This window comes from Bison bison, unplaced genomic scaffold (genome assembly GCF_000754665.1).
Source record: "Bison bison bison isolate TAMUID 2011002044 unplaced genomic scaffold, Bison_UMD1.0 scf7180017864371, whole genome shotgun sequence".
NCBI lineage: Eukaryota > Metazoa > Chordata > Mammalia > Artiodactyla > Bovidae > Bison > Bison bison.
The window spans coordinates 2,102,993-2,114,878 of NW_011494943.1; the positions used below are offsets into that span (position 1 = coordinate 2,102,993).

General features: G+C 44.8%; 1 protein-coding gene across 1 annotated transcript in view; it reads right to left on the bottom strand.

Annotated features, from left to right (window-relative positions):
* Positions 1-1,485: 1,485 nt before the first annotated feature.
* ABCA5 (ATP-binding cassette, sub-family A (ABC1), member 5) overlaps positions 1,486-11,886 on the bottom strand; it is a 50,867-nt gene continuing 40,466 nt past the window's right edge. The window contains exons 26-39 of the mRNA XM_010856078.1: positions 11,575-11,709; positions 10,110-10,184; positions 9,528-9,619; positions 8,487-8,613; positions 8,053-8,170; positions 7,859-7,950; positions 6,154-6,329; positions 5,692-5,767; positions 5,509-5,603; positions 4,708-4,827; positions 3,978-4,127; positions 3,522-3,601; positions 2,302-2,357; positions 1,486-1,796 (exon numbers count right to left, since the gene is read on the bottom strand). Coding sequence (XP_010854380.1) covers positions 1,689-1,796; positions 2,302-2,357; positions 3,522-3,601; positions 3,978-4,127; positions 4,708-4,827; positions 5,509-5,603; positions 5,692-5,767; positions 6,154-6,329; positions 7,859-7,950; positions 8,053-8,170; positions 8,487-8,613; positions 9,528-9,619; positions 10,110-10,184; positions 11,575-11,709 — 1,500 coding nt within the window. The 3' untranslated portion in view covers positions 1,486-1,688. The remainder of the gene's footprint in view (positions 1,797-2,301; positions 2,358-3,521; positions 3,602-3,977; positions 4,128-4,707; positions 4,828-5,508; positions 5,604-5,691; positions 5,768-6,153; positions 6,330-7,858; positions 7,951-8,052; positions 8,171-8,486; positions 8,614-9,527; positions 9,620-10,109; positions 10,185-11,574; positions 11,710-11,886) is intronic.

An 11,886-nucleotide genomic window follows, 5' to 3' on the forward strand; every position in this document is an offset into this window, starting at 1 on the left:
GCCAGCAGAGGCTCTGAGACAGCTCGTTTAGTTAGAAGGAAGACCTAAGACACCAGGCAAGGTCCCTGTACTGTTAGGAATGTGACAGCAACAGCAGAGGATATCGCCAGTCGTGCACTTGTCCTGAGTCTGAAGAAGGTGCACCACTGTATCCTCAGCTGCACAGCCTGACTCACAGCCGTCTCACCGCATGGCACAGCGAGAAGTTCAGGTTCACCACATGAGTTAGCAGCCTCATCAAAGGGTTCGCATTTTCAGAGAAACTCGGCACCAAACCCTTCTGTTGTGACTGCTGTTCTCTAAGACTCTCTGTCACACAGTATAGTCACACCCCAATATACCTGTTTTCCCGAAGTTGGTAACTCTCATTCATCTGGTTGAGATATAACGTCAACTGGGACTTCCCAGGTGGCACAGTGGTAAAGAACACGCCTGCCAACGCAGGAGACACAGGAGACACAGGTTTGATCCCTGGGTTGGTTAGATCCCCTGGAGGAGGGCATGGCAACCCACTCCAGCGTCCTTGCCTGGAGAATTCCATGGACAGGGGGTCGCAGAGAGTCAGACACGACCGAGCGACTGAGCCCACAGCACAGTATGCTTTATGTTATATCCCTGCCGTCCACACACGGGGTCTACACAGAAGTATTTGTACGGATACCTTAACCAAAATCTCACTTCAACTCTTGTCACAGAAGGAAACTGGTTTCTTACTAAAGAGAACTGTGTAGAATTTACTTTTCCTTAATTTAATGACCACAAGTTTATCTATGTTCCACCATATTCCAAAGTGAGTCTGAGGTGAGTAACTAAACAAATTCACAGTGATATACTTAACACTCTACAAAGGAGAGATATTCAAATAACAAAGTTCATTTATAGACTAAAATATATTCTTTGTAATGAAGAGGACACAAGATTTCCATTTTCTTTCGGGGCGGAGGAGAAGGTATGGATTAATTCTTGCAGCCCTATAGATGTCTGTCATTCTAGCCCCAAACAACCGAAGGATCAGATTGGTACATGGTAAGAGTCTAGACACAGTCTTCCACAATAACTGAAACATCTCTGAATTCTACCGTAAGCAAAGGAACTGTACCTGAGTTACTTACGTCTACAGCCACCTACCAGAGCAAGGTCTCCTTTCAGTTATCTCAGCGAATGCATCTCGCCCAGTGAACGCCACGGCCTGCAAAGCTCTCTCTGCAAGCAGCCTGTCCAGTGTTTAGCTTTTTAGGAGGCCAACTTCCATTCAGTTTCTCTTAGAAATTAAAAAGGAGAGCGGACTTTCGCTTTATGTCTCTGTTCTACATATTTGTCTTCTTATTTAGATTGGGGCATTACATGCTTATGTAACTAGATGGTATAAACTTACAGATAGCTGCTCAAAATAAAACGATTCTATCACTATGTCTTCAAATCATAAATTCATAAGCACTGCTTCTGACATAGCCAACTTCACGCACAGACTACAGCACCACACACTGCAGATGCCAACGCGCAGGCTCGCATGGCTGCACGCAAGTTTATTTGAAGAAAAGCAAAACACACAGCTGATGGCATCAAGGGAGTGAGGGAAACCCCAAGTGCTCTCTCGGCTCTTCGACTATTGCTCAAGCAATAAACTGTTAAACCAAAACTAAATCGTAAAAGAAAGAAATGTGGGAAGTGGGGCGAGCAGCATTAATTCAAAACACGACTCTGTCCTCCTGCGTCCTTTCCCACCAGAGTGTGCTGTTGAAGGTGCCACAGCTGTTGTCTTCCTCCTCTTGCTCTTTCGTGAGTTCCACAAAAACCTACGTGGAAATAAATGAGTACAGTATTCTGCACTGCAATTATCCTAGGAACATTTTAACTATATCAGCAGTGGCATGAGGATGTACCTAAATACACGAACCACTCAAGTATCAAGAGACACACTTAATATTATTTAAACAGAATGATCCCCACTAATCCTATATACTGATGAATGTCATTTTAGAGGATTAATACATGATTTTTTTTTTGACTGATAAAGTAGCACTGTGGTAAAGGATAATTTATAAATATTTAGGCAATGTAATTTCAGATGTGCCAATATGAATGCCATCCATCATGACTCATTTTCTTGAAACTAAAAAAAAAAGAGCTATTCGAAACAAACAGATGGAGAACCTCAAGTTTAAAATTCACACAGTTGAAGAACACTCCACAGTAACCGGTCTCTGGCTCACAATCTCCTTCCCTCTCCATAACAAACCTAAACACTTAGATATTGCACTCTTTCTTCTACAGAACTTTTAACAGTTAACTTTGGGGTACCTGTTCCAACGTTGCTTGAGAAAAGCTGTACTCTTCAATAGCGAATGTATGTTTAGCTGTGAAAACACAAAAAGTAGTATTTCACTTAATAATATTTTTGAATAATCAAATGGCAATACCTACTGAGTGGCTAACCACTTGTGCTTTTTTCATCTCTCTGATTGGCCCACTCAGCTTCAGGCTGTCAGTGACGTCACCCCCTACCTGCCTCCCCTCCCCCGCCTGCGGCCGCCCCACAGCCCTGGGCGCGGGTTCACAGGGCCACGCAGGGTCACGGGGCCGCCCCACAGCCCTGGGCATGTGCTCACGGGCTACACCACAGCCCTGGGCGCGGGCTCACGGCCGCGTCCCGCTGCCCCTTCTCCCAGCAGCTCCTCGCCCCCTCCTCCGCTTCTGCCGCGTTACTCCTTTTGGTTCATGCTTCTGTTGATCCCTGCTCTCTATCTCCCACCCCAACAATTCCAGCACAGTCTGTCCTGGACTTCTGCAACTAGATAACGGATATCACTCCTGTGTCCATATACTTCTTTATATGTATTTTAGATCCTTTTGCAATCTAATCCAATATCAAAGTTCTGGTTTTCTATTCACTCCCTTAATTCTCCCGCATTACTTCTAATGTCCCCTTTAATCATAAAGCAAGCACCAGGAGACATAGGCTGCTTCATGTTTTTCAGATGCTTTTTTATAAAGTGACCTGGACCTGAACACATGCCTGTCCAGAAGATGCCTCTCTCTGCTGGTGAGGTGTCTGCATCCCACCGAACATTTATTTTTAAAATGCTGACATCCCACAAACGTCTCTGCAGGTCAGTTCAGGAAGGCCCACCCTTCTGCACCATGAACTCTCCTCTCCTTTCTCCTGCTGCCCCTGGGTCTTGCTCCCATGGCTCCTTCCATGGCCTAATACAAAGTGAGGACTCAAGAAATCCAATGCTCTGGCTTCTGGACTGAACTAGTGGGGGCTAATTAAACTCAACTTTCTCAGACACAACGTAAAAGCTGGGGTGACGTCCTCTCAAGAGGGTGAAAGGCTTACATGACAACACAGCTCATCGACAAAATCCCAGGCTGTATTTTCCTATAGCTTAGATTCAATTAACAGAAGGTCATCTTACTGTAGTTTCTGCAGTAAACTGAGACCCAACTTCTAAAGTTTTTCATAAAATTCCCTCATAATTTGAAAGCCACCTCACAGTGTTTTTCAAATTATTACTCACCTTCTTCCAGCTTAGAAAAAGACTGTGAAAGGGACTGAACGTCTTCCTTAGGAATTTTATAAGCCAGAATAGTAGAAAAACTGAAAGCAAAGATGAAGGAAAATTCAAAAGTGACTACTAACTGTGTGTTCTGCAGCCAAAATTCGATACTTTAAAACTTCAAAATAAAACTCCCATAATTTGACACTAATTTACATAAAAATCATTTGAAATCTTAAAATATTTCCACACACAATAAAATAACCCTTTCCTTACTACCAAATAAAAGCTGTCAAAACTTTAAATACTATCACATATTGAAAGATCTAACACTAAAAATAAGTTAAATGTGAAGGCCATTCATCAAACTACATTAGTCCAGTAATGACAGCATTTCCCCCCAATCCTTAACACAGTAACCAATTTTCATGATTACTACTGGACAGAGAAATGCAACTACATTTTTAAAAACGTTACCTTTCCTGACGGCTTGCGTTTGGGAAAATACACTGAACTTCTCTTTGAAGACGGTCTACTTCCAGGTCTTCTATCCAATCCTTTAATTTGATTTCCAAAAAGTATCCTTTTCCATATTTACTCTTCAGATGCTGGACTGTCCCAATACACCTGTAGTAAATTTTAAAAGAACGTATAGATAAGAAAGAAGCTGATAGTTTCAAAGGTAATTTCTCACTTCAGGATAATTTAGGACTTCCGTGGTGGTCCAGTGGTTAGTCTGCCAGTCACCGCCGGGGACATGAGCTCAGTCCCTGGTCTTGTTCCAACTAAGCCCGTGGCCACAGCGAGCCCGTGTGCCTCCACCAGAGAAGCCACCGCAGGGAGAAGCCCACACCCGCCGTTGAGAGTAGCCTCCTCGTCACAACTAGAGGAAGCCTGCTCACAGCAACAGATCCAGCGCAACCAAAATAAAGTTCATTATAGAGAAAAGAATAGATGAGTAAAGTTCTTATGCTGGAGTCCTTGGCCAATTTATGTAAAAGTTGCAAAGGTAAGAGAGAACAGGGAGTCTGCACCGGCAGAACAGCTGGCCAATATTTGGGAGAAGTAACACATTTCCAAGTAATTCTATGGAAAGCTGATTAAACAAGGAAGCACGTCTCAACACTTAAACTGATACGGATCATGCGACGTCTCTGAAATGACGCCGCCACAGCCCACACCCCGCCTCCCACTGGCCGACGCCCACCTCAGCCGCCCGGACACCATGATGGCCACGCGGTCGCAGACGGCCTCTGCCTCCTCCATGTAGTGAGTGGTCAGAATAGCGGCCCGCTTCCTGTTTTTGAATGCGGTTCTAATCGCTCTCCTACAAAATACAAATGAAACGAACAGAAGGGAAGATGGCACATGAATGTTAACGAAAACATCCAAGTTTTTAAAAATCCAGCTCTTGGGGTCACAGATTTACCAAATATCAACTGCTATACTTATTATACTCTGCCCAGCTATGATTCCTCTATCCTAACTAATTTACCTTATTTCTGAAAGCCTGTCAAGTGGAAAGAAAAGCTCATGATTTCAAGTGTCCCTATGGGTTGAAAGTGTGTTAACCAACCAGTTATATAAACTGAAGAACTTTCATGTTAGAACATAAACAGCCACAGAATCACAGGGAAATCTTAACATGTGTCTGACCCAAACCTCACATTTCACAGACTTGGAAACCTAGGCTCAAACAGTCTGTCAGCTCTCAGCAGAGTTTCAGTGCACATAATGTACATTCTAGACAGTAGCCTATGAAATGCTCACTTACGTATGTTACTCTGGACGAGAAGAAAACCATGTAAAAACTATTCAGACACCAGTACTCTCATTTTGGTCCCAGAATACACAATGTGTTGTTAACAACTTCATGAAAATATGATTAAGTTTAAGGGGATCTCTAGAAACCCTTAATCACAATTTTTCCTTCCGTGCAGGACTTTGAATGAGTATGTACCCGTAACTGACAGGAACCCGAGTGACAGCGTCCCCGCCTCACACTCACCACATGTGCTGCTTGGCTTTGGGATCCATGCCTGTGGACGGCTCGTCCAGCAGCGTGACCGGGGGGTTCCCCAGCATGCTCAGGGCGAAGCACAGCTGGGGGATGACAAACACGGGGGGCTGTAAGACACTCGCCGGCACGGTGCCGGGCGCGGGGCTGCATGCGCGCGGTCTGCAAACGCACCTTGCGCCTGATTCCTGCAGGAAGTTTCTTCACTGTTTTCTGCAGGTGTTCTTTTAGATCAAGTGCATTTGTTATTCTGCAAAAGAGATGGCATGAAATGAGCATGCCACAATACCCACAGATACAATTAATAATACAGACTGTGGTCCCTGAGGCTGTTTTTTCTTCCTAAAACAGATAAGTTGGTGGAAGCTCACTTCAAATAAATCAACATCATGACTAAAAGTTTCGCTTTAAATTAAAATACGTTTCATGGCAATTCATAAGTACATTTATTCTGTATTCAGAAATATAAGTGTTTTCATTTTCATAGCTGTCCTAAGTTGGTAAAAGAATATATAGAAAAGTAATGATCTTTTTCCATGAAAAACTATGATCCAGGGAAATGCCTGTTGTGAAATTTTGAAACTGTGCGTCATGACCTTCCGAAGGTGACAGGGGGTGCTGAAGGCGGGGCCTTACCGATCCGTGACCTCCTGCACGTCACTGGCTCTCATCCCTTTCACAGCTCCATAGATCTGGAGGTGCTCCTGCAGGGTGATGTCTCGCCACAGGGGGTTGATCTGGGGACAGTAGCCCATACACCTCACGGAGTCGTCGTCTTCAGCTGGGTGTGGAGAGTAGTCTCCTAGGAAGACCTGCAGAAAGACAAACCGAGTGCAAGGACCGCTTCTGGTTCACCCAACATCAAAAAGGAAGTGGCCGGTGGATTGATTCAGACTCCTTCCCAGAGTCAGGATAACGCCAGGTCAGACTCTCTCTCCTTTCTGAGGAAGATGGGACCTACACTGCTGAGCTGGAGGTGAGTGACCTGGTCAGAAACAGGGACCAGGGATGCAGGGCTTGGTGTGTGGGGGGAGGAGGCGCAGATTTAACCACGAGATCAGGGGCTAGTTTTGTGTGTTCATTTACTTATATATTTATTTCCGGCTGTGCTGGGTCTGTGTTGCTGCAACGGCCTTTGTCCAGGGGCGGCGAGAAGGTTTCTCCCACGGTGGCCTCTCTTGCTGTGGGGCACCAGCTCGAGGGCACGTGGGCTAAGTAACGCGGCTCCCAGGCCCTCGAGCACATGCTCAGAGGCGGTGCACGAGCTTAGTTGCTCGGCGGCACGTGGGGTCTTCCCAGATCAGGGATCAAACCTGGGTCTCCTGCATTGACAGGTGGATTCTTTACCACTGAGCCAGCAGGGAAACCCTGAAAGGTGCTGTTTGGGCCAAGGAAATAAGTGAACTTGATCACCTATTTTTCTATGGGATAAGGAATAGCCAACATAAGCGACACCCAAGGCAACAGAGTCAGGTGTGCTGGGTGTTTTCTGGGAAAGCAGTGAGCCAGAGCCGCTGGCGAGGAGGAAGCGGGAGGTGGGATCAGGGCAGTCGTGCAAAGTTCACGCAGAGAGCTCAGGAGGCGTGCCCGTCACCAAAGGCTGGCTGAGGGCAGGCTCAGCTCCGCTCCTCCACTTCCTGAGGTCAACACAGGGGTGGCTGTTAAAGTCAGGGGACGAGTCACCTGAGCTTGTAGTCACCACAAAACAGGAACACTGTATACACACGTGCTCTGCATGTCCGCACGGAAAGTTCACTATGCACAGTATTCTCACAAAGAGAGCATAATTTGATCAAGCTCTCCTAAAAAATTAACACCAAAACCATAAAATGTGAGCACTGAAATCCCATTTGTCACTGTCATATTGTTAGTCTGTCACTAAGTCATGCCTGTTTCTTTTCGACTCCATGGACTGCAGCACGCCAGGCTCCTCTGTCCTTTACCATCTCCCAGAGTTTGCTCAGATTCACGTCCATTGAGTTGGTGATGCTATCTAACTATCTCATCCTCTGTCATCCCCTTCTCCTCTTGCCCTCAACCTTTCCCGACATCAGGGTCTTTTCCAATGAGTTGGCTCTTCTGATCAAGTGGCCAAAGTATTGGAGCTTCAGCTTCAGCATCAGTAGTTCCAATGAATATTCAGGACTGATTTCCTTTAGGATGGACTGGTTTGATCTCCTTGCTGTTCAAGGGACTCTCAATAGTCTTTTCCAGCACCAATTCGAAAGCATCAATTCTTTCATGCTCAGCGTTTTTTATAGTCCCAATTCTCACAGCCATACATGACTACTGGGAAAAAAACACAAACTATATTCAAAATAGGCCACACCCTAGACCATACCTGGCCTGAAGTTGGCTCAATGTCACCAACCAGGATATTAATAATCGTGCTTTTGCCTGCGCCATTTGGACCCAACAGTCCCAAGATCTCTCCTAAGGGAATGAGAAGAAAAGTCATCAAATGCAAATCAAACTGAAAAATGAGAATTACTCTTCTGGGAAAGTTATTTAAGAAAAAAATAATTAAATACCAGCCTTTTTTCACACAGAAGGAGACATATTTATTTGCCACTTTCTTTACTTTTCTTGTAGGAAGAAAATCTTTCTTGTCTTCATATTCTTTATGCAGATTATTGACCATAATGGCTGGTTTCTAATAAGGAAAATAGGATTTTAAAAGAGAGTTATAAATCAAATATCTATCACTAAATGAAAGGCAGTATACACCTCATGTCCATGTCATAAGAACTGTATTTCCTAATGAGGGGTACTATACAAATAAATATCCCATTTATGGCTGAAGTAATGGCTTACTCAAAAGTAAGTGGACAAAAATAGTTTTTCAAAGACAGGACTTTTTCCAGATTGATTCATATGAAAGAGGACTGTTTTTCCAGGTTAATTCCTGTGTGCGAGGAGCTGACCATTGCTGACCACTGCAGACAACCCAGCACTAAAGACTAACTCACCTCCTCGCAACACTGACAGCTCATCAGCTCTTTGACCTTCAGCCTTTCAGCTTTGACATCTTCATCTTCATCCTCATTGTTGGGTGGTTCTGAAAACTTTCTGTGTTTGGACTTTGTCGAAAGAGTCCTAGAAGTATAAACAGATTTTCAGGTAATACTAAGAAATTCAAGCACTAAGCACAGAAAAGACCAGGAAAAAAAAACCCAACACATCGACATGAGCTCTGATGTTAGAGAGAGCTCTGTTAACCAGGTAAGGAAACTGGAGTGGATTACCATCTCCTCCTCCAGTGGATCTTCCCGACCCAGGGATCAAACCTGCATCTCGTTTCTCCTGCATTCTATACCGCTGAGCCTCCTGGGAAGCCTCTACAAGGTAGCATCACTTGGCAAAAACAAACAAACAGGTAGTGAGGTCCTGCCACCAGCTTCAGCATGGGTGACCTTTCAGGACATTATGCTAAGTACAAGAAGCCAGACAAGAAAAGGCCACGTCTTGTGTAACTCCACTTATGTGACTGTGAAATTGGCAGATGTACAGACAGGAAGCAGATTAGTGCTTATAGAGGGCTGAGGGGAAGCTGAGGGGGGGAAAGGAAGTGACTCCTAACCTGTACGAGGTTTCTTTTTGGGTGGGGGTGATGGAAATGAGAAAGTGAAGTGAAAGTCACTCAGTTGTGTCTGACTCTTTGTGACCCCATGGACTATACAGTCCATGGAATTCTCCAGGCCAGAATACTGGAGTGGGTAGCCTTTCCCTTCTCCAGGGGATCTTCCCAACCCAGGGATCAAACCCAGGTCTCTCTCACATTGCAGGCAGATTCTTTACTAGCTGAGCCACAAGGGAAGGCCAAGAAAACTGGAATGAGTAGCCTATCCCTTCTCCAGTGGATCTTCCCAACCCAGGAATTGAAGCAGGGTCTCCTGCATTGCAGGTGGATTTTTTACCAACTGAGCTATCAGGGAATTAGATGACAGTGTGGTTGAACAGCTCTGTCAATATACTAAAAAAAAAAAAAAAAAAGAAAATTAAAAACTGACCTGAAAAAGGGATCCTTCCTTAATGATCTGCCACCATATTTTTTCTCGTAGTACTGCAGGAGAAAAACCCACAGCACACAGTGCAGGTACGGCTGAAAGAAAAACAGCTCATGACTGGACAATTGTTGGTTATTTTTTCTCCTGCCTGTACCAACAAAACCAAAAACCACTATCAATACATCAGGTTCCTTACCATCACTGAGAACATTCATCATCTTTTTTTTGCATGTCATACAGTGAGGCAGAGATGAACGTGAAAGCAAACCAAGGCAGACCTTTAGTAACGATTTCTGTGTAGTTTTCTACTGGAAAGTTCATTGTCTATCAGCTTCGTAAATTATAGAATTTTTCTAAAAAAGCTGTTTTTTGCTTCTATGGAAGCCAGATTTATTGTTAAATAGAATTAGTGGCATGTCAAAAAGCCCAGTGTATTAAAGTGGGTGTGTGCAACATGCAAAGCACACATTAGGCAGCAGAACTCACACGCCTGACTCCCCACATGCCTTGTTTCTATGCAGCGGGATAACAGCTGAACAGAGGGTTAGGACCTCTTGACCAAACTATGGTCAAGTGACTTCTTACCGATATAACAGCCACCAGAAGGCTATCCCACGGGTCGTAGGTGTCCTCATTTCTCTGAAGATTCTTCCAAGTAATCTGAGACAAGAATGTTTGGAAATTTGTATGCAGCTGTAACACTGTGATGCAATGCGATCTGGTGTCTGTCCACAGTCCCTGGCACAAAACTTCTAAAGCCCTTGGGGTTTCCCAAGTGACAGGTGAGGAGAACCAGCCCCTTCCTGCTCGCAGAGTCTCTGCTCCTGATGGGACCTCTGGGGACGCAGGCTGACCGCCAGAGGAGCCAGCCAGACCCGGGAGCTGGCACTGCCGGTCCGGGCCACGGCCCCGGAGGGGAGGAGGGCCTGGAGACTCATCACCGCCTCCTCGCCAAGGGACGGAGCTGCCCGTTTCTGACCCGGGGCTCAGGGAGCACCCCAGGCGGGGGGCGGCTCACCGCCGACGGCAAGGGGCAAGAGCCCTGCCTGCGGCCCTCGGTCCCTGGGGTCTACTGCAGGTCCACTGTGACACTCTGGGACGGGAATCCAGGGCTCCCCTGAGTTCTGGGAGCCGCTGGGGCAAATCACCGAACCTCCAAGAAGGGGGTCCAAGTCAGACAGAAGGTGGGTGACGGGGGCACCCACAACCTGCGTCTGGAGTCTGAGGTGGGGGGCAGCCTGCAGGATTGACCCCTCGACCCCCCGAGTCTGCACTAACTCTGCTCAGGGTCAGAACGGCAGCACGTGAGGGAAAAGCCCACATGTTTGGTGTTAGAAGCACTGTGAGTAGAGGAGACCATTTTCTTTGCTGCAACGTGTAGAAATAGTTGGATTAAAATTTTTAAAAAATGTATTTAATAGCAAACATGTCTCCTCCATAAACTAGCTAGCTATTCATATTAATGGCCATGTTTTGTAGTTAGATTAAAATCTTCCCCACCCCAAAATATGCCTGTCAGGGCAGGTATAAATTAAACCTATAAACTGAAGCTAAAAAAGGGGAGGGGAGGAAAGTAGATACATGGGCAGAATTAATCAGCAATCATCCTAAACTAAGAACTCATCACTTAATTTTTTTCTAATCACATAGCAATTGTATTCAATTAACTAGACTTAATAAAATTTTTATATATTTTTCCTCAAGAAAAATTCTCTCTCATCCTTTTAATACAATGTTTAATTTTTGAAAAACTCCCCCCAGACAAATACTGACTGCAGTCAGATCATCATTCTAATTTAGGTACATTGTTTTGGGGCATAAAAGATGTCATAATGAATACAATCCTTCTCCTTTGAGAACTGACAGCTTAAATATATGCCTGAAAAGATTCCAGTCATTTTAAACTGCTGCATTAATAACACTTTAATCAAGTAGTAGCAGCTAACTTGATTTTTTTATTATTATTTCAGTACAAGAATTAAGATCCCAAAGATTTAGGCAGTATTTATTTATGCTTTTCTAAAAATATTCAAACATCTAAGAGACCTACCTTTATGAAACCAATCAGGCAACCAAGAAGCGGATAGATCGGAACAGTAATGCAAAAGATATAATGAAGAATAATTGTAGCTGTGTTTCCCATGAAGTAAGTTATTTCGGTGACTGCAATGCACGCCAATGCTGTCTAGAGAGAATGACGAGAGAACAGGTGAACAGGTGTTTAGAAATTTCATACAAACTTCCTGTGTGCCTCACCATTAACTGAGCCTTTACTGCTCAAATAAAACAAGGAACCACAGTAGATAGCCAGGAAGCACCAGTTAGCTGATACCAGCTGTTTGTGGCTGGGGCCCTTGGACTT